Consider the following 23,236-nt stretch of genomic DNA (forward strand, 5'->3'; position numbering starts at 1 on the left):
GTTTGCTCCTGTCTGCTGTTGAGACCATTCTGCAGAGGCCAGCACTGAAATGGCTGCAGGTCTCAGCCCTCCTGCGCCGGAAGACCCCAGGCTGCTCCTCTTACCAAGGGGTTTTCCAGGCACTAAGGTACAGAGGGAAGCCACTGTGGCAAAACTGGCAACTCTCAGGCCAACTAGCAGCCTGAAAAAGGAGTGGCAAATGCTTAGGTGCAGACACACAATGCCTTTTGGCCTTTAACTTCTGATGTGAACAGGAGCCTACATGCCCAGGAGCCTACGTGCCCTAGTAGTGGTCAGTGTGAGCGCTCATCTCCTTCCCCTCCCCAGCCCACAGGGAGAAAGAGGTCCCTGATGACTTTAGCTCGTGTACACATGCCCAAGGTGAACTCTGTTCCTAAATCCCTTTCTTATCAGGCCTGCAGTCTGAAGCCAGACACTATAAAACTCAAGCACTCCTTCAGACAATGACTGCTGCAAAGATGGGGCCAAATTTCTTGCCAGCGTGGGCAAGATTTCAGCCCGCTCAGCCAAAGCAGTAGTAAGATTGAGTGCTTGCTCTCACTTGAGCATTGCAGCCTTCCTGTTGCTCAAAAATTCCCTGCATACTGCTTAACCGCTGCTTAACTCCAATTAAATTAAAAGCTGCCAAGGGGCAACAAATCCTCTTTGTGTTCCTAATTTCACACAAAACCCTGTGTCCTTCCTACTGGGTTTTTGATGTATTTTAACAGCTTTGTTCTTGCTAGAGGAGAAAACAAGGATGTGACCAAAATAAATCAGATGCTAAAGACACAAGCTACATGGGGCAGAGCTCTTCTCCAGGCCGGGGCTCTCCAGGGCTCCCCAGGGCTGACAGACATACTCATGGGCATCATGTTGTTTCTATTTATTCCAGGAGCATGAAGCTCAGCTAAAGAAGGAAAAGGCATGGTGTCTTGAATTTTGAACTTCCTACACCTCGAAGAGTAAAGACGGTGATCCTGCCTCACTCATCAATTGAAATGATTCTCTGGAGGCCTTGTTAATAACACCTGAAAAATACATGAAATTTTCTATACTGTATTTCTTTCCTTATTTAGGAATCAGTTCATGGGTTCATCAGGAAAGCAGCCCCGCTCAGCTGCACAGAAATCACTCTTTGGAGCTGTCTGGAATGACACAATGTGACTGAGATTTAAGCAAGAGCACTGGAAAACAAAGAGGTTAAAATTTGGGCCTGCACTGCTGAATATATGCTAGTAATACTACGCAATGTATGTGTGAGCAGACAATACACTTCCCCTCCTGCACTAGCCAGCTTAAGAAGTGCCAGTATCATCCCAACAGTGTCTATTAGGGTTAGACATGGGCTAATTAAAAACCTATGCAGCTGAGGTCTAGTCAGCATTAATAATGAGCTGTAGCTGTTTCCACCACCTTCCACCCTCCACCTCTTTCAAAAAAAAATAAAATCTCTGTGCATGTACGTAGTTACAGGAAACATAATGCATTATTAATGTGGCTGCAGCTGCTAGAAAGTTCAGGTTTACTGCCTACCATTGTAGAGGTAAGTTGTAGCTACTAGCAACAGTCAGCTCACTGGTGCATTAGGTAATGAGAGAGTTTCCAAGAGTGCCAACAAAAGTAGCTGAATAATACCGGGTATGAGGAAAATCACAGAAGCAGGGCAGGATGAGGGGTCTGAAACTATCACTGGGGCAGGCAACTGTGGTCAACCTGTAGGAGTTATTCCGGGAAGAATTAACTTGTGACTGTAAGGTTTTGTATTTTCTTTGATCCACGAATGTGATTATGTTCAAATGCAGTTACGCAAGTCAGAAGTCTCTAGAGGACAAGCAGAGAGGAAACAGGTATAGACAGCAGCACAAGACAAAGGACCCCAAGTGAAGGTCTTTATCAAGCCCTTTTCCCACAGAAACAACACAGTGTTCACACTGAACTGCAGAAATCCCCACACACATCCTATGATTTCAAGGAATATCAGACAAGTCAGGCCAGAAGTGCTCATTTCCTGGCATACTGAACAATGATCTATCATTGCAGACATGTATCTGTCAAGCTGATATCTGCACACACACGCTCACGAAATGCCTTTCAGATTTCATTTTCTAGTTATCCTGAACAACATACTATGCTGCATACAAATATAGATACCAAGCCAGAACCCCTGACACAAAGGCTAAGAAACAGCAGAACAATACGGTGTGACTTGAACAAGTAATAAAGTTACGGATTAGATGCATGGATTAAAGCCACAGAAATTAATTCAAACCAGCTTCCCTATCAGGATGCCTTTGTGTAGACGCAAACCCAGACACTTTTAGGTGTTTTTTTCTTTCTTTTTTTCTTTTTTTTTCCCTCTCCTCAACAGGTTCCTTTTCTGTACAAATTTCTAACTCCTTGATACCGTGTCTAAAATCTTAAAACTGTGAAAAGCAGCAAGGAGCTGTCCGAAAGCTGAAGAATCTGGAGCTTTTCCCACGTAGTGTGGGAACACGTGTCACACAGGAATTGACAGGGATACACCAAAACGATGTAAGTAGACTTCCTTCCTCATAGGCCAGAGGGAAAGACCTTGGTCTGGAGCAAGAACCAAGGGGTTTGCATGAAATCTGGAACATGTAACATTAAAACTTCGCTGTCCCAGATCACTTGTAGTAACTGAACAGGTCAGGGACAAGAAGAGCTGCAGAAGAGCGCTGCCGCAGCATCTGCCATTCAGGTCATGGCCCCTGACTTCACCCCGCTGACTGTGAGCTCTCAGTTGTAGTTTCCTGCTGGCAAGAAGCTGCTGTTTCTCCTTCCTACCAATTGTGCATGATGAGATGACCTTCTCTGTTTTAAGTGGTAACATTTAACTACAGCCTCTTCAGCTGCCCACTGCCATTGACAAATTCCCTACTGCAAACAGGGTTTTAATGTGGGAAACTGTACTCAGATGACACACAGAAATCTTTCGGTAATTATTTCGGCTAATCCTATTAAGAAAGAAAAGCTTTCAATTGCTAAAGAAGAAAAAAAAAAGACAACTTTAAAGAGAAGGAAACCACCAATGAAAATTAAAGCGCCAACCCGTTTCATCTCTTTTCTTATGAAACGTAAGAAAAAATGCATTACGTGAAATCAAAGAATTTTTAGCATTTTAAGACTCTTCATAAAAAATTAGAAAAAAGTTATTTTAAATGCCTATGAATTCAAAAGGCACCACTCTGCTTTCATCCATGCATCTTACTTATACTTTACTAGTCCACATTTCAACTAGTATATTTTCCAAGTAAAAGAGACAGATGTTTACAGAAAGTGCATAATTTCACAAGGATTTTCTCTATGCTCCAAATATATCCTGCAAGAGGGGATCAAATTTATGATCCCCAAATTTGCTGTTATTTTATTGCTACAGTAACACCACAGCAGTAAAGTTAACTCTTTCACGTTCCCATCAGAAATTCAGCTAGTGTTTAAAATGACAGTGGCTTGATTTATTGAGCAATAAGAAGAATTATTCCTCTATGGCCATAAGCCAAACAAGTAATCCTTTAATAAGGCATGTGCAGTCACTGCATTTCTTTTATGAGAAGAAAAAAGTACGGTTCCAAAAAAATGTGCTTAGGCATCTAAAATGGGCCTAACTTGGCACATAGGCACACCTTTTCATGTGGTCTTATGCACCTCAGTTCCCTTTTCCCACCTGCACCTGCCCATCAGTGAAGGCTCTCCTACATTTCTTAACCTAGATGGTGCTGGATGAGCCAGAACTGTTCTTTAGACCTTTTTACCATGGTGGGCTTCACCCAATATGTAAATAGCAGCTTTTGGGTTTACTTAAAAATCAACAGATGTGGCTACCCCTTTTCTTCCCCCTTGGGGGGAGTTTCCTTTTCTCCTAAAAGCACAATTTCAATGCCAGCACTGCAGGCTGTCTTAGGGAAACTTATTTCCAAGTTACTGAAAGAAATGTTCAGCTTTGCAGAAAAAAAGATGAAACATTTTCTACCCTAAAGAGATGAACCACTGAAGCTTTTTTCCTAAAGCTTGTGGATTGTAGAAAGACATGTTGAACATTTAGAACATTTATTCAGTGATGACTGAACGTTCCCCCTCTCCCTTTTTTTTTTTTTTTTGGGGGGGGGGGTGGATGGTTGGGGAGGTAGTTTTTCCTTTAAGTGATGTGTTGAGGACTGTGGGATAGGCATGACTGGAGACAAATCCCACCATCCCATCTGGGTCATCTCCAACAGCCTGGATGTCTGCACAGCACCTCTCTCAGCAAATGAGCATGGAACAACCTTTGTTCAGTGTTCGGACTAATCCTAGTAGGAAATATTTTTAGTTTTGAGGCAGCGGAATTCTCTCTGGGCATTCTCTGGGGTGTCCACACATGGTGCTCTGGGTTCATGGGCTGTTCCCTCAGGGGCCAAGTGCAAGTATGGGATTCCCAGCCTGCAATTCTCTTTTATAACGGTCCTAAAGGATGTGTTCAGGGTTGCTCAAGAAAACTTTCCTTTGGTCAGTGTCTTGCTCATATGCCCTTACTGGACTGTCTGTCTTTCTTGAGCATCCCAGAATGTGTCCTTGTGAATGTGGTCTCTGATACACTTCTGCAACTGCAGATGTATTAACTCCCTCAAGTAAATGATTTAGAAAAAAGGAAGCAGAGATGCATGTCTGTTAGAAGCTCTGGGAACCACCAAGGGAATGTTTGATGTCTGGCCATCAGCACTACGTTGTGTTCACCCTGAGTGGGAGTGTGAAAACACAGGAGAGAGATGCAGATTTGTGGGACTTCTCTCCTTCATTTATTTAGCAAACACAAGTAACTGTGCGCCTCCTTTACAGCCTCCCACCTAGCAAAAACACAGAGAAGTATTTTCATTGGTGCTGAGAAAATATGAGAATATCTGTTAAAAACTACAGTCATCTCAGTAACACATGGCTGCTGTCGGTAATTAATGCACGAGTTAAAAAGCTCCAGCAACTAACTCTGAGCCTCTGTCCTCTCCTGTACAGCTGCCTTTCTAGATGAGATCAAACACCTCATTTTATGAATCGATCCCTTTCCCCTTTCCCAGTTTCCTTTTCAAACATCTACATTTTCTCATAGTAACATTATGCACCATGTCTGAAATCGACACAATCATGGAAATTCCCAGAGGAACCTGGAGCACGGCTCATGTTGCTCTCACTGCACAGGAAATGCAACCGTTCTTACTCATCCTTCCTCTATAATGAAGAGTCAGATTCATTGTCTTGCTCTGCTGAGGAGGAAATTGCTGCATAATCTCCTTCCACAGCTAGACAATCCCCTCTTTCCAAAGCAGGCTAAGCATGCAAATTCTCTGGACGTATTTGATGAATTTCTAATCACAGTAAATGAAACAACAGGGCAAAGGTAAACATCAGTGACAGAAGCCTTGTGCTGGCTCTCTCCTGAAGACATATTTTCCCTGTATTTACACCCACATATTAATTGTGTCTACTCTGAGACAAATAAACCATAATCAGATCAAACTGTGGCCAATCCTGAGGTCTGTTAGACACCTTGAAAAGACTAACACACACCTTCTGCTCAGCATTTCACATGGGCCAAAGAGACCCCCAAAGCCTTTCAGTTTATGATCTTACAATGAGAGACAATAAGGGAGTGCCTTCTGCTGATCAGGATGTCCCTCTCCATCTCTTGGGATGGGAGGGACCTCTGCAGGCTGCCAGAAGCAGGCCAAATTACACCTCTCCAGCCTGCCAGGAGATTTTGGCCTCTGTGATCAGAGTCTACCGTGTGGGAAATAGACACTTAAAAAATATATGTATTTCCTCATCTGGAAAAAGAAGTGAAAAAATAAAATCTTATCAGCTGCTGAGAAACACCTATTTACTCGGGCCCTCTTCAGGTCAAGAGAAAAGATTTGATAGTTGCACGGGAACACGTGTTCCCTCACAGCACTAACAAAACCAAATGCTTCTTATGCAAGGTCTAGTAAGCCTCTTACTTCAGCATATAAGTCAATCATCAATCACAAGAAGGCAAGGAAGACATTTGCTGGGTAATAAAGCAATTCCACAGCTTTCCTTGAAGACTGTTTCTGCATTTTCCTCTCTATTTTTCAGCCTTGCCCACAGTTAGAGACAGCAATCAGTAAAGCACTGTCACATTCTGGTGCTCTGTGTTCCCACATCAATCATGTTGAACACTATTCAAGGTGTCAGAGATGGCATGCAACTCCAGCCTCAACGTTTGATTGCGTGGCTTGCTGCTGTAGCTGTTTCTAGTCCATGTAGACAAGGAATGAGACGAGGAGGCACACCGAGAGAAGATTATGCTCCAGTTATTGGCTTAGGGTTTAATCGTCCGTTGTCCAGTCTGCCCTGTCTCTGTTGGGTAGGACAGCCCCCTTCCAAAGTCACTGGACTCTGGGTGGCCTCATGATGAGGAACCTGATCTGTGGCACAAGGAGGTGGTGGCTGCTATGGGAGAGCAGGAGGGAGCTGGAGACAGTGACCAAACAAGATTACAGAAGAGAAAAGATGCCCCGCAGATCTAACGAGGGGGGAAATATGAGTCAGAAAGGCTGAGTTACCTCTCACAGTCACAGCTTAGAAGGAAACTCACTTAGCAGAGGCATCAGACGAGTCTCAGAGGCACCAACTGCTGCCTGCTGCCCGAGACAGGTCTCTGGGCTTGGCGGGTCAGGGACATGAAGCACAGCAGCACAAATGCCTCACACATGATCAGCTTCACGAGCTGGCAGATGGGACTCTAATACGAGAGCCACTGATATTTCAGTCTCAACAAGAAGGAATCAGTGTTCTCTGATTTCTCCCTTACTTCCCCCTGCTTTTGTCTCTACAGATGGAAAAGGTTTAGTCTTTTTCATTCATCACTCTGACTGAACACAATACACTGTTCTGCTTATATGTCTCAGGAAAAGCCAAAAACAAGGCCGACATGTCTTTGGTCTGTCTTGTCATATGTAGAGTGATTGATTGCCCTTGTAAGAAAGGTGGTGTGATGTGCAGAGACCTTGCTGAAAATCAACCCAAATACCTGCTTTCTGCAGAGCTACTGAAGGCCAAGACGGGAGCTGTAACTAGAGCTGAGGAAGAAAGAAGCCAGAAATAACCCAGGTCAGAAAAATATGTAGAACTCCTGAAAGACTTACGGGACCCCTACTTGTGAGCATTCCTTATAAATGCTGTAATAGCCATTGTCACACTGATGACTTCCTGCAGTAACAGAAGGGGAGACACCAAAGATAGAGCACCATTTAAGGAATGGACAGTGATAGCTGGTTGAGACAAAGATTCAGCAGAAATGCTAGTTCATGCGTACATGTTTCTCTTTGCTGAGATGAGCCTTTCCTGCACCCAGCCACCCCTGTAGCACGGCGATACAGCAGAAGCACTTGAGAGCAGCAAATCTGAACGAAAGTGACAACCCATTCTCTGCTTGCCTCCTGTTCTAGGAAGTTAGCTGATCCCTGTTTTTTCTTAAGTATTTTTTTAAGAATCCTTTTCTCCTTAAAGAAGTTTCAAAATTTTCAGTAATCCTGCGTCAGTTTTTCAACGGTAGCTGATGTGTTTCAACAACAGCTACTTGATTCACACCTTCTTTTAAAAATTTGGTGATAATATTTTTGGCTCACTCTTTTTTATTATTATTTTTTTTTCCATCCAGAGAAGATTCTCCATCCAGTATTTCATCCATGCTGCTGTACGGCTATTGTGAATGACAGTCTCATATTTTACAAGATATTTATAGACGAAAAGAGCTATTCCTCAGGATAAAATCGATCCTGAGGATCCTGTTCCTAAGGAACAGATTTCTACCGCATTCAGAGGAAACCATTCTTCCCCTGCACCCCTGAGTGGAGATCTGCTAATGCTGCCCATGTGTGCAAAAAAATTCATTTGCACATTTACATTTCAATTGAAAAGCCCCATTTGCTCAGCCTGCCTTATAGCTGTGTTCTCTTGCTGGGGCGAATATTAGGTCTCTGATGCATGCATATTATCCAGTGAACATATAATTGCAAATGTAATCCACATCCAATTATCTGGAGTTTTACTGCATATTTTCTATACATAACTCAAACAGTAAGTACAACAACACATTAACTCGCCAGATGTCCATTTGGCTGAAAGAATTAGTAAAGTGCTGACATTTAGCTGATGTCCTCTAAAGTGTAATTCACTCGCAGCACTGCTGCCAACAAGAGAGGTCACTTACACACTTGGTGTACGATGCATAAGTCATGGGATAGACAGCACGGATCATATAATCACAGAATGGCCGAGGTTGGAAGGGACCTCTGGAGAGCCTCTGGTCCAATCCCCCTGCCAAGCAGGATCACCCAGAGCACGTTGCACAGGATCATGTCCAGGTGGGTTTTGAGTATCTCCAGAGGAGGAGACTTCACAACTTTTCTGGGCAACCTGTTCCAGAGCTCTGTCACCCTCACAGTAAAGAAATATTTTCTCATTTTCAGATGGGACTTCCTGTGCTTCAGTTTGTGCCCAGTGCCTCTTGTCCTGTTGTTGGGCGCCACTGAAAAGAGCCTGTCCCCATCCTCTTGATACCCTCCCTTCAGATCTTCTGTATTTGACAGAAACATGCAACTGGAACAGGTTAAGGTAAACAGTCCCCAAGACATGAGTAATTTCCTCTGCCCTGCCCTCCGAGAGAGGCAACTTTCACCCTGTGCACAGCCCTAATGTGCTGTCTGAACACAGGTAGAGAGGATTTCAGACTCCTGTTACCTCCCACAAAGTTTGGGATTGATCCATCATTCTCAGGGATCACAGCTACATTTGCTTGAGTACTTAAAGAATTAAGTACCACAGAAACTACAGAATCCATATTCACAGCATTCCTTCCCTGGACCTTTCTTATCTTTTCCTTCCCTCCAAAGTGACAAATATCTAAAGGAGTTACAAGCATCTATTCTGTGTATGTAGCTTGCCTATGATCAGAGACAGCAACCAATTCAAAGCTCATCGCATCAGAAAAATGAAATACTAGTTCTGCCTCAAGACAGACAGACATACATTTGAATGAGCTACATTGCTGCTGTAGGCACTTGTTCATACTTCCTGCAAAATTAGTGTTTAAGATTCCTCTGACATCTTGCAGACTCTGAGACAACTGTTATCCTACTGTCTGTCAAGCAGTAGTTGCCATTGTGGCAACTAATGGGTTTTGCATAGATCATTAAAACATTCAGGAACTCTGCATAGCCTGCAGCTTGTTTTAATCCAAAGATTTCCCACTGGGAAGTGGAAGGAAAGAGTAGTTCTAGGGAAATAATAAAAGTCGTACTAATGGTATACAGACTATAGTACAAGGTTAGATTCCAGTCCTGTTTCCCAATATCTCCTGTGGAGTCAGTGGAAATATTCTGTGTTCGTATTGCTTTAAATAAAATTAAATTAAATATTAAGGAATTCAAACAAACAAAAAAAAATCAATGCTAGTTTTGGACTTTCTTGGAATGGAAAAGCAGGGGGGATGGCATTTAATCAGGCTAATGTACCAGACATTTAAACATACTCTTCTCTCAGAACAGTAACTAAACTGTTCAACTAATGCCCCAGGGCACTGGACGCCAGCACTTAGAAGGATATGACAGAATTTCAGCTACAGCTGAAAGAACATCCCCAGTTTCTATACATTAAAACACAAACATTTCAAACAGACAAAAGCCTCACATGTGGTTAGCTCACTTCTAATTTGAGAAGACCACAAAAAATCTTCCTACAACTGACAGTCTGTGCCACAATTGCAAGCAGAAGATTTACTGAGTAGGTTTCTATGAGGTAGGTAGCTGTGGCCTCTGCCACAGCCAGAATAACCAGCCAGATATCTGCCTGCAAAAGAGACAGTAGTGAAAAAATTCCCTGGAGTGTAGCTTATCTTTTGCTTTGAAAAATCAGCCATTGCTGTAATACTCCCTAGCAAACCTGCTGACATTTTGGAAAGCTCTAGGGAGAATCTCTAAATACCTGTCAGACACTTGATTGCATTATTATGAATCGTGTTTCAGATCATCGTGAATATTACCAGAAAAATATCAGTAATAGAGTTCAGTTTTCCACTTTCCAAATCTCAGAAAAATAATGACTTCATTACCTTCTGAAGGGTTATTACCACCCCATGTATAAATGCTAAACTTTAAGATAAGCTCAACAGTGCGCAATCTTTGTAAAAGCTTTAGGCTGCAGAGATCTGTCTAGTCAAATCCTTCCTGACTTGACATCAGTGCTGAACATTTGTAGCTCTGAAGCAAGGAGCTTTTCTGTGCTGAATAAACAAAACAGAAACAAATGAACAAACAAAAAGCCAGATGCTCAGGGCTGGAAAAACAGTTGTGTCCTCTGCTGGCTTGGGGCTGGAGAGTACTGAGCGTGGCCCCATCTTTCTGTTCAAGATCAGTAATAAGGATTCAGTGCATGGACCATGTCGGTCAACTCAGGAGGCCTGTGGTGTGATGCCAGCTGCTCTCTGCCCCACGAGGACACCATGGTGGGGAAAGAGACAGGGCAGCCTGAAGGAGACAGGGCTGAGCCCTTCATTAAAGATAATTTATACCAGTGTTTTTTCAGGTCCCAGTGTCTAAATTGTGGGAAGGCTGTGTCTTAGCCCATCCAGATGGCAGTTTTATGGCACGAATATGACTGTTTGCTGAATTCCCTCTGATATGGTATAAAGTCACCCAGGAGTGTTTGGGCGTTGCAACATCTGTTGGGATAATGAAGGAGGACTGTTTATTAGAGTGAAGAGAGCTGAGCTGGTAGGGTGGCACCCATATTGCTGCCTGGGAAGGGTCTCGGTGCACTCAGTCCTTCGTAATGTGCCCAGGTGGCTTGGAAAGCAGCAGCTGGTGAGAGGCAGAATGATGCAAGGAAGCACGTCAATGATGGAGTGGGCAAACACTGCTCCAGCACTCCAGTGCACTTAGCACCCTCAGCCTCCCTTCACTTAGCACCCTAGGCTTTGCCTTTACGATCATCCATCATAAATTAGAAATGGCCCGTGCTATTTCAGTTTGCAACAGGGTTTGTTGCAGCTTGGAAATGGGAGGGCCATGGAAAGTTTCATCTCTTGTAACAAGCAGATCCCTACAGAAGGGAATACTTGGACTTATTTTGCCAATAGATCTCAGACAGCTAGATGCTGTGACTAATATAATTACTAATAACACCTATGAGCTCTGTATATTCATAATAGTTGAAATGACTAGCATGAAGAGTGGGCAGTCAGGACAGGAAATCTAAAGAAATGTAAGCACCTTTATATATACATGTATATACATATAGATACACACATATATATATATTCACCAAAAGAACATGTTGACATGCATCAGACAATTCGTAAAGGACAATTCCTCCAGGGCACAGCTTTTTGAAAAATAAAACAAAAGAAAATAAAAAAACAAACCTGGGTGTTTTGTGCTTCTTGCCATGCATTTCCACACTACTGCAGGTGTAACTCCAAATTACTGACTAGCTAACTACTTCTAAATATTTAGGAGGATGTACACCTAGTGGGAAGTTGGCTGTAAAAAGCTGCTCTCTAATTGCTGTAGTGAGTACAGTGATTCATTCTCATCGCTGTACAGGGAGAGAATCTCAAGAACAGCAGAAACCATTAGGAACCTGCGGGAACATTTTGATAATGAAAGTCACAGGAGATACAACTTTCCCACTTTGCATCCAATTAGGAGAGGTTACCAAAAGGCAATTTAGAAGAGATGTGGACATGAAAGATGGGATGGTAATTTCTTCCCAAGGGTTTAGCTTGGCTCCCACTGCACTGCTAGAATACGTTAGAATAGAAACATGAAGGAAATTCACTGCTTTTTATTTACCTGGTAGGAATTGCTATAGTGCAAGTTGAGTCTCTGCTGTAACATACACTGTGTGGAGAAGTTAATGAGGGGATACAGTGATAGCTTTTCAAAGCTACGAAAATATACATACATATATGCTACGAAAAGATCACATTTATGTATATTGTGCTCTGCCTATGGCTTTTGAAATATAACTTCTGACATGCAGTTTGCATTTTTTTAAGATGTAAAAAGTAACTTATCAATGAATTATTTTTAAGAAAGCAGAACTTACTCAAAGCCACAAACCTTACAAGTTATTTTGACGATAACAGAGTATTTTTTGTTGATCCTTTATGTACTGCTGTGTAATCCTCTGATTTCATCATCTAGAAACAAATCCAACAGAATGCTGAGGCACTTCCAGTTATTAAACTGGATGGGATTCCATGGGTTCCTGCTGTGGAACCAACAGAGCCTAGGAGGCAAGGCAAATAACTCTGAGGGGTATCTTCCCTTCCCTTACTGCTCTCTAAGAAAGTTTGTTCCTTCTCCTTAGACAATGGCATCCGCCTTTTGTGGTTTACTAGAACTGACTGAACTGGAAGCTCAGCATGAAAGCAAAGCATCAGACCCAGTCTCTTGACTTGCTTGTGTTTCATCCATTTCTGCTTCATCACAGATTCTTCCACTGCCAGACCACTAACTTGAAACAACATTTCATGGAGCAGGGCCCTGCAATGCCATAGAGTGTCTCTGTTTACAGCCGATGCAGCCTAAGATCTCCCCTGGGAGAATGTGGAATAGAAAGCCCAGCACACACCATCCAAGAAAATCAGGTATACGTCCTTCTCTGCCAAAGGAAGCCCAGCGAAACCTCCAGGCATGCTGAGCAATTCAGCTTTGAAAACCCACATCCCTTCAGAACTACCTTTTTCCTTGTGACTTTCCCACCAACAGTGATGCAGAGGACCCTGTATTGCTAGTCTCACCTGGGGTGCCTGAGGGCAAAGTCTCTCAAGGGGTAGGCAGGTATTGTTGGAAAATAGGTGGAAGATAAAGAGATTAACAGAATTTGTGGACTTCAGGTGTAAGTTGGTAATTGCCTGTTGTATTAATCTTAATCTGTACTCATGCAGCACACATACATCTTTGAGCACCTGTTTTTGCCACAGTGACAGCACCACGGAATTCTTCCCATGGAAGACACAGCCACCAAAAGACCAAGGTCATACCACTAACAGGTCCCTGTGCTCAAGCTTGCATCTTCCATGTCAGCATAGGTTGGGCTAGCAAAACAGAAAGATGCTGATTTGGGTCTCTGTTGGGTACATAATACATGTAACTTCAGCACGTGGTGGGGAGAAGAAACCAAAAAAAGGCATAAACTGTTAGGAAAGGTTTTGATGTGATTAGAGCCCCTGGAAAGCCCTCAGTGACACCAGGTCTTATCAGCAGACCCTTGAAGCCAAATTCGCATATCCAAATTTACAGGGTTTCAGAAAGTGAGGTTCTGATGTGCTTGGGGATTCTGAAAAATGTTAGGAATAGAGCCCACATTCTCCTCTCCCTGAGATTCAGCTGAAGGAGCATTTATGATCTGCCTTTTGGCCAGCTACCCTGTAGTGAAGGTGTCTCCCACTCCACCAGTGAAGAGACATTCAGTTTTTAGCTTATCTTTAGCAGTTTTTGAAGTACATTCATTAGAGTTTTCTTGGGAAAAGAAGGTGCAAGGCCTTCCAGGGTCACAATTATCCTACGGAGTAGATACCACCATCAAAATCATGGGTCTCTGTGCCACAGAGGCAATCCTACCCCAGGCTGCCACTGATGTTTAAAAATAATATCTTTTTGACATCCTGAACTGCAGAGAATTAGACTTTTTTTTTTTTTACTCCCACAGAGATACATGTTCCAGGTTTACATTTGGATTTGAGTTGCAATCTTAGAAGCACAGTTTTGAGAAAATATTTAACCCTTCTGACCCCTTCTGTTGAACGATGGGAAGAGTTTCTGTGAGAACCTTGGAGAGGGGAAGATCCACACTATGTTAAAGGCAAAGGGAGGTGGGTCTGTGAAATTTGTTCAGGAACAATTCAAGCAAAAGAAAAGTCTCCAGGCTTTTTTACAACATGTATGCTAGTGGAGTAGCCTGTCACGTGGTTGGTGGTGCTTTTTGTGGTGTAATCCATGACATCAGGAAAGCAGTCTGAAATAAACAGATCCAAAACTTTGCCTTCATCCTTATACACATATACTTTTAAAACCTATATATGTGTGTATCTTTATACATAAAATACTATTGCTTCATCATATAGAAATGCTGAGGCAAGTGCTAGCCTTATAGATTTATACCTATATGCGCAAATATACAGATTACTAAAGCTGATGTCCTAAAAACCCTTCCACTCTGTAACTCTATTAAAGCTTTATAAACTGTTCCACTGATTCCTTTGTGACTGTTACATCAGCTTCTTCCAATGTTAATATTGCTCATTGCCTTTTATCTCTGTGACCTCTTTGGTGGAAAACGAAACAAAACAAAATGAAACAAAACAAACCACCAACAACCAAACTACCCAAAATCCCCACACCTCAGCACAGAAGAAAATTGACTTTCTAGTAGTGGTGTTATTTCAGAAGTTTGACGTGTGCAGTCTTCCCTGTGGAGCTGCCTAACCCAGCTCAGGTCCCCACTGCCAACAGAAGACCAAGGCTAGGGAACCAAGAGCATAACTACAGAGAACCCTGCAAGATTAAGTGTTTTGGTAGCTGTCATTTAATGTCACATCAGCCTTAGACCAGAGTCACATGAAGGCTGAAAGCTGTGTCTCTGGGAAATATTATCTATTCACAAGAGTTTGCCCTATCTGCAAAACTTAAACACAGGAAACAGGATTTGTCATGCCAGATCAAATCATAAGGGTGCTGAAATTACCACTGTGCTGTCCATTGTGATTAGTGTCCACTGTGGAGAAAGAAACTGGAAAATAATGCATGCTCTACCATGTTTTAACAGGGATCTCTGCTCTATAAGTATCATTCCACTAACCAGGAGACTTAAATAAATTTTATATTACACAAGAACTAGAGAACTAGTCATCTGACCTTTCCCTTATTCACCCACTGTATCCTTACAACAGTGCAAAGTATTTTCTCCGCACCTGATTATTCAGGGAAATAAAAACATTGAAATAATAAAGCAAAATGCATGATGTGGTATAGCGCTTTCCTGTGACCCACTGTCCCACCAATTCATCAGGTATATGGTTTTCCTGGAGAAGCAGCCTCTGAGCCCATGAAATGGGTGAGTAACGTGCCCACAGTTGAAGATGTCAGACTAACTTCTTACAAGAGCAAGGAGTCAGTCAGGAGTCTGACTTCAACCTGAATAATTGCCTCCACCATCTGAATTCCTTTAGCTTTTTCAATTGGTTACAGTCTTTTCCTCTTCCCATCCTCTTCCTAAGTGACTCTGCCCTGTTACTGCACTCTCCTAAAACAGTTCTGCTGTTTCACTCGAATGAAGCCAAACAAACCAGAAGAAACTAATTTAGTGCAGAAACTCTGCATATACTTTGCTCTGGTATCCTGTAAGGTATCACGAAGTCATGTTATATCTTAAAAGAACTGCAGTTCACACAGACCTCAGAAAGTAGGAAAGTCTTGAGAGAGGAGTTTCACTATCCATTCTGTGTTTACTTGATTTAGAGGTTTGGATAAGGATCCTTAAGACAGAAGAAACAGCCACATAAAGCCTGTATCATCAGGATCCAAAGCTTTTCTTTTTGTCTTCTAAAAGTGACAATTCATGTTCGTATGGTTCTTGGACAAAATGCATGTTTTTTGAAGGCAAACTATGTCAGGTACAAGATAAACTAGTATGGGGGAGGAAGACTGGGTCCAATTCAGCAGATGAAGGAAAGCAGAAACTAGCAGAAATTTAACTTGCCTCTTAAGATTTTAGGACACAGATGATTTACTGGCCAGGCTTCTTGCCTTGCAGATGCAAAATATTCCTGTTAAAAATACCCTATAAACTGATGACCCTAACACCATGTCAGAGAAAGTTTTACTGTTCATCACAGAACATTTTTACAAATCAGCTCAATATTTTACACGATAAAATGTGACAGGCAAAAAGGCTACGTGCTGTGTGCTGTATCTGCTTTCCATTTAATATGCAGGTTGGAATTTGCTATTGTACTATGAGAACATGAAATGCTAAGAAGGTATCTTACTATGCCAGGCCTGGAGCTTGCAAATTATTAATTCCAGAGAGAAGAGATGAGCAGTCCTAACTGACATATTTCTTCTTCAGTTTATATATATATATATATATATATATGTAAATTTCTGCATAGGTTTAAAAAGCAAGCATGAAAGTTTGAGTGAAAATAAGGTTAAATTAACCTATGGGACAGATGACCAACATTTGGTCATCTAAAGAAACTTTCTCTGTACTCTTCTGAAAAAGCCTACCTCCCATTTTCCATTAATACTCACGTCCCCCAGAAGGGCACCATATCATATGTCACAAAACAAAGAATATACTCCAAGCAGATCCATCTTTACAGTTGTTGGCTCACCATTTGGCACAAGCGGGCAATCTGAATTGAGAATGCCAGAGTAAGACAATCCATTCTGGAGCAGGCACTACACAGGGTGCCCTGTCTCTTCCCGAGGATGTGTCTCCACAGACATTATGGGAAGCAGCCCTTATTGGGGCAGCACAAACAAGGGCATGGAGGTAATGCTGCAAGATGCAACTAAGCAAATACTTCTCTTCCTGATGGCTAGCCAGAAATACACTCCTTTATAGTCATTTTAACCCTCCAAGCATGGGTTTCTAAACTGTTATTGATCTTAGAAACTGTACGCTAAGGGGTTTTGTCATGATGGTCTATACACCTGTACCATGCTGTAGATCATTCCCATACCAACAGCGGATGCGACCATCATAGACACCCTGCAGCCAGCCTCTTCTCTTCCCCCCCACTCCCTTGATATATTCCTGTAGCATACCTCCATCAGCAGAATACCCCCATCAGGAGGCTGTGTGCTGTGCTGATGATTTTAACCCTGGAAGACTCACTGCTTTTACATTTCTTTCCAGGTATGTTCAAGTTTACAAACAAGAATGCAGCTTTTGGGACCACTTTTCTAAATAACAGGACTGCCATATGTATGCTATTTTTGCTTGTTAGTAAAAGACCAAAATTCCTTTAAAAACAAGACCCAGAAGACCAAAAAGACCTCCACGTTTTTCTTCTCTAGTCTTGAATACAGTTGAATTAGCCTATAAAACCAAGGCACTAGGGTGAAGTATCAGATTTACTTTTTCCAGAGCAAAAGAAAATTATGCGATCATAAGAGACTTGTTTCAGAGCTTTGCAGCCCTGAAAGCAAGGGGATAAAAATGTCTTCCATCCTCAAATTGTTCTGATGTGCTTAAGAATGACCTCCACAGTCCTTGGTAGTGAGAGCACACAGGGCTCTAATCATTGTTGGTTTGTTCACTTCATTAAGCAGGGAAAACAAACAGAGAACTCCACAGTCAAGGAAAATGAAAGTTTTGACTTAGATTTCAATATTACACAGTGTAAAATAAACCGAACAATCCTGGGGGTGGGGTGGAAGGAAGTTGGGAAGCATTTTTACCTGTTAAGGGGCATTGTTATCATCGCCAGTGTCACAAAGTCTCACATTATGAAACAGGACACAAAAGCACAAATTTTCTCCACTACCCTTGGATTATTTACTTGACCACTCATCAGCCTGTTGTGTGTCTTCCTCTTCTCCTTTACTTCGGCATGGAGACTCACACTCTCAAAACATTTGGAGTACATGTGCACATAAAAGGGTAAAGCAACCTTCATTTTTGGGAAGTCAGTTGTGGAGTGTCCTGCAGAGATGGGATGTTTTGAGAATTTTTGCTCTGCATATCTGTCACTGGAACTCCCAAAAAGGAAAGCCTGACACATGCCTGTTCACTGGTGAAAGCTCGGGGGAGAGAGCCTACTTAATCAATCTGCTGTTCTCGGGTCCTTCCCAGTGTCTGGCCAACAGTGACAGTGCTGGCATGTTCTCTGAAACATCTGCTATTGTCTGAGAAGTGGAAGGAAACAGTTTATTTTATCTCCTGTAGCTGTTACAAGATTGACAGTGACAAGTGTGAAATGGACATGTCCCACTGAAATTCAGAAAAGAAAAGCCCTAAGCAACTTTTGAATGAGTACATGGACTCAATTCCCTCATTGCTCTGTAGTGTGAGTAGACATCCACATCTGTTAGCAATAAACATCAGCTCCCTCCTGCTTTGTAGTACTTTTGCTACACCAGATAGACAGCAATGTCCAATGCTGCTCTCTCTCCCCCATTACTTATTTTAGTGACTTGGATGCTATTACTCCCTATTTACATAAATTCAACTGAGAACAAAACAGAAAGAAATAACTGTTTGAAATTGATCCAGGACTTACTTCTGCCTTCCCTGCTGCTATACTTTGGAGGAAAAAGGCGACCAAAAGCATTTACAGTTCTCACCTTGCTGGCAGAAATCTTTTTGATCTTTTTAAATAACCTATCAGATTTCTAAAATTCCTTCAAGACACACTTAAAACACCTATCGGTCTAATAGCTGAGAAGAAAATCTACAAAAAATAACCCTTCTGTGTCTCATATAAAATATGAAAAATGTTCAGAATGCTGTGTCAGGGGACTTGGCTTTGACCATTCCTCTTTTGCAGCTACAGTAGCTATGAGATGAAAGTTAAGGGCATCTTTGTATAGATTGCTATAGAGCACACACTGTATTTTATAGGAACACTGGAGCTATCAGGGTAAAATGACAACACTGGTCTATTTTACCTGACATCACATTTCTGGCAGCTAGCAATACATAATGCCATAGAAGAAGGTAACACCCTACCTCCTGCAACACCACTGACTTTTATTGTATGAAGTGTCCTCCTAGACTGCACAAAGCCAGGCTGAGCAGGTGGTGGGTCTGGGTCTAAATAAAAGATGAAAGGCTCTGCCTGATGGGCCTGATGGCTTTCAAGGGTGAAAGTGCATAGCACAATGGCTGGAAAGCATGCTTCCCTGGGAAACATCACTACAGAGGAAGAAAAGAGTCACCTTCATCACTCATGACTTGGAAGCTCCCAGTGTGCTGCCAAGATGAGCAGAGAAACAACCTTCCATCTCTTTCCCAAGAGTCCTATGGCCCAGCTAAGCTAAGATGCACAAGGAGATGCCCTTGCCTTCCTCATTCTGTTCCCAAGGGTAGCCTGGTACAGGGGAAGTACCCTGAAAAGCTCTAATATGCACCAGCTGGCACAGGGTTGAAGGGAAATCCACTCCAGCTGGGAATGGATGGCTTCAAGGATGTTCCAGTTACCCTAGGGCCAAGGTGTGTGGAGGTGGAGGCAGAGGGGATGGTTTTTGAAGTCACACATCACCTGGGGAAGGCGGGGAAGGGAAATCCAGGTAGGAAACACTTGAGCAGTTTCCTTCTCTTTTGTCCTGCCCAAATACGCACTTAGACCTTTCCAAAGGAAGGTGGTTAGCCCTCAATCTGAAAAGGACGTGACTTTGAGAGTTATACTCACATGTATGCATATAATAAGAAATAACAACCCTTTGAAGATATATCTGTAGGTCCAGGAATCCTGCCCAGTCACTCCCAATCCCTTACTGTAGCTTTAGATAGAAGCACATTGTTTGCTGAGCTATGGATTATAAAATGTGTTGGAGGAGCTTGCCAGCAATAATTTAAACAACTTGTATATACTTACAGGAGGAAGTATTTGTTCCTTCTGTTGAAGCTCGTATCCTAAGCATGGGTTCTGCAACACACAGAAGGTAACAACAAAGTTGTAAGAATAAAGCCACAACTACGCTGTTATATTGGAGGAGCTCAAACATCTTCCCCAAGAAGAGCTTTCTTTTTCTTATTTCTTTCTCTCTTTTTTTTTTTTTTTTCCTTTTTGCAGTAATCAGAAACCCTCCAAAGCAGAGGAAAAAAATTAAATAGGTCCAGAAAGCAAAGAACTTCAAAGTCGGTACAGCATGTCCTAGGCACACTGTGAACAATCAATTACAGCAGAAAATGCTCCATAGTCCTGGGAGGGAAACCCAGGAGAAAACTGGCAAAGAGAGAGCAAAGTTTTCAGCTGTTTGTGACAGTGTTGGAGGAAAATGGAAAGCAGCGTGTCTTGAAGCTCCACAAGCTGACCCAGGAAACACTAGTTGCTTATCTTCTTCTATCATTACTCTGAATGGGCAGTCAGGACTCCAGGGCTACCACAGCTATGGCTAAGGACCTCTGTGGCTTGACAGAGAGCGGGGTCCATGTGTGCTGCCAGCTCTGGAGGCAGCTGTAGCTGGAAAGGCGAGCAGGACATGTTCCAGACCAAAACTGGACATAGCACCAGCCCCAAAGCGGTTGCGAAGAAAGGAAAAAGGAGAAGCATTCTCAAGAGAAATCACACAAAGGCAGCACTCAGAAAAGTGTATGGAAGAAGCATGACAGCCTCAAACTGGGGCTGAACCTCCTGAGCAGTAAGAAACTGAACCAGACAGCAAGGCAGGGCCAGGTGTTTGGGTGGCTGCATGGGCTTTCACTGCCTTGAGTCCAGCAGAACATAGTGTCGTGCACGAATAAAGAGCTGAGAAGTGCGCTTGAGGAGTACTGTCAGCTGGAAGGAGGAGTCTGCAAGAGAGCCATTAGCTTCAGGCAGCAATGTGATGTGCCACCGCGTAGAGGGATGAAGTCAAGGCAGTTAACAACCGGCCTGAGGATCGCAAGGAGCAGGTCAGGCATTCTGCATGCTCTTTAGTGAAATATTCAGCAACATGTCGCATGAAGCAGAAAAGATGAAGTATTCAAGAGACCTAGATCCTGACAATTTACACATCAGCATCTTACAAACAGCCTATCTTCAATTACAGAAGCAACACGCTCATCATTTATTTCCATTTGCAAAGCCTAGAGAAAGTCAGTGATGCCCTAAACTCCAGACACTCTTGGTCAGCAGGTGAATACTGTTAGTGGCATGGAAAGCTGAATTGGTCTGGGCCCAGGGGGAAAAATGGCACCTGGGTGGGTTTGGCACTGAGCAGATCTCTGATCCAGTCACATGGCAAAGACTTTTTCAGAGCTCCATGGAGATGCATATTAGAATATTTCAACAAGCAGCCATTGAACTTATTGCTTTCTGCTCTCCTTCAGGCCAACAGCATGATGCACTGCTTGGCATTGTGTCTGCAAGTGCAGCAATTTATCAGGAATGAAGCCAGACTTTTGAACATGCCCGCCTCCTTCTCTTCAGTGACACAATAGCAATATAAGAGGAGAGCAGCAATGTAACAGCAGGCACTGGAAGGGATACAGGCAGGGAAACCGACCACTCAAGAACAAGAAAATTATTTCATGGGAAAGAAGGGAGCAAAGTGCAGGGTCTATATTCCTGCTGCAGAAGCGAGAAGGCAAGGGGAGCCCACTGGAGTCAGTGACCAGCATGTCACCTTCTTTGAACAAAAATGGTTCCAATGGTTACTGGACACTTGCTCTTAGCTATGTGGTCTCATACATATCCAGTGAAGCACGGGTGACAGGCCCTACTGAGAACATGAAAGAATATGGGCACATCCAATGGCTCTTCTGTCAGGCAGCGGTGCCAAGATTTCAGAAGTAGGTCGCCACACACGCAGATGCATCAAAGGAAAGGCTGCAGGCATGCTAAATGCAAAATCTGGCAATCACACTGTTTTCCTTGATCTAGCTTACAAACACTGTCAACTCACACTAAAACCTGTCTCTGCCAGACATAGCTTTCTCAAAAAGCTAGCAGGACCCTGGCCTCTTTGCCAAGCAGGATATGTGCATCTTGTAAATCCTTGGGATGCTCGGCTTACACATGGCTATCCACATCTCCCTCGGCCAAGCTCAGCAATGGAAACAACTGCTGGTATTGTGACCATGTATAAAGTAACTCTAACTGTTAAAATGAGGAAAGTGACTTCTCATTTCCAGGAGTAACTCTGGAGGTGTGAAATATATAACTGCAGGCTGGATGCTGGAAGCAAAATCCCACCAGCCTGAAAGGAAACTGTCTGGAGAAGGCTCCTATTATGCTAAAGGCAGCTTCAAAAGTGGTAAACTATGGGCAATGAGCTACCTGCCTACCTTCACAGACCCCAAAGAGCTGTCAGGAAATCTATCTAGAGCCCTGAGGAACAGAGCAGTCTAGGCAACAGACTTTCTGGAAGAAACATCAACATGTCCGTATGCTCTTCAAGTTTATAAGCAGCTGCTAGGATTTACAGGAACAGGAGCAACAAGTGCTTTTTGAAAACACAGGTCCTAACAGCTCAAATACTTTTTATTCTGGCTGCTGCAGGCTGACAAGCGCAGGCCAAATCAGCATCCTCAATACAGCTCCAGGATACCAAAGAGTATGCTTAGCCCTTCTTCATTCATTTCTTAGTCCCTGAAACAGCTCCAGCATTCAAGGTCATATGCAGGTGCTGAGGCTCTGGATGCAGGCGATTTTGATGTGTGCTATGAGGAAGCAGTCTCAGAGCTGCAGAAGCAGTTTCAGGAAGAAACAAAGAGAAGGAGAGAGAAAGACTCTGTTAATTGAACTTACGTGAAGAAGTTTTTGTCCCTTCTGTTGAGACTGGTATCTTGCTGGTGCTCTCTGGAAAACATAAGAGGCAACAAGAAGTTATAATGTGGAGTCAGGTGGTCCTCTAACTTAGCATTCAGCGCCAAGAATGGAGAAGGTAAAGAGGAAAAAGGTGCTCAAAGAAGCAAGCTTAAACTCTGCTTCAGTGGCAGAGGCTGCAATCAGACACCAACTTGCAAAAGTTTCCTTTTGGGAAAAAATGAAAAACGATGGCATGTACTGCTGTGGCTGAAGAAAAAGTCTGTTACTTCTCAAAAAAGCCAGTTGTTCAATCTCTCGTTCTCCTCTGGGAATAACTGATCAGTGGCAACCAGAGAAATCACACAGATGGCTCTGCTTCTGGAAGGCGTCAGTGTGAGTATTCACTCCTTATGCTTCTAGAGAGTTAAATTTTGCAACGATGTGTTCCTGCTCATATCACTTGAATTGCTGCTAAGTACATCCAATAATGTCACTTGCCACTTCAGGGAAATCTTCGAAGTCACACATGCAAACCCAGCCACCCATGGGATGACTACTGGGGCTTTGTGACGGAAATCAGTTGCTTTGCTGAAGAGAGGAGGAAAGCTGCTCTTCCATCCTGGTCCTACTGAAACACGTTATTGCTATTGACACACTGCCATGGACTTCTTGCACCGAAGTGACCTTGTGCTAACGACACCATCCATCTGTCTGTGCACTGCTGACCTTGCAAGCCACAACCGTGATAACTTTCCT

General features: G+C 42.9%; 1 protein-coding gene across 8 annotated transcripts in view; it reads right to left on the reverse strand.

Moving 5' to 3' along the window:
- Window positions 1-23,236, reverse strand: part of NRG1 (neuregulin 1) — a 474,737-nt gene that overhangs the window by 116,480 nt on the left and 335,021 nt on the right. For 6 of the 8 annotated variants that reach the window (XM_066987722.1, XM_066987724.1, XM_066987721.1 and 3 more), the window contains 2 exons: window positions 22,481-22,531; window positions 19,625-19,675 (listed from right to left, as the gene is read on the reverse strand). The exons of 1 other annotated variant lie outside the window; for it this stretch is intronic. In XM_066987722.1, coding sequence (XP_066843823.1) covers window positions 19,625-19,675; window positions 22,481-22,531 — 102 coding nt within the window. The remainder of the gene's footprint in view (window positions 1-19,624; window positions 19,676-22,480; window positions 22,532-23,236) is intronic. One more of the 8 variants, XM_066987725.1, reaches the window with a different exon arrangement.

This window comes from Anser cygnoides, chromosome Z (genome assembly GCF_040182565.1).
Source record: "Anser cygnoides isolate HZ-2024a breed goose chromosome Z, Taihu_goose_T2T_genome, whole genome shotgun sequence".
Lineage (NCBI taxonomy): Eukaryota > Metazoa > Chordata > Aves > Anseriformes > Anatidae > Anser > Anser cygnoides.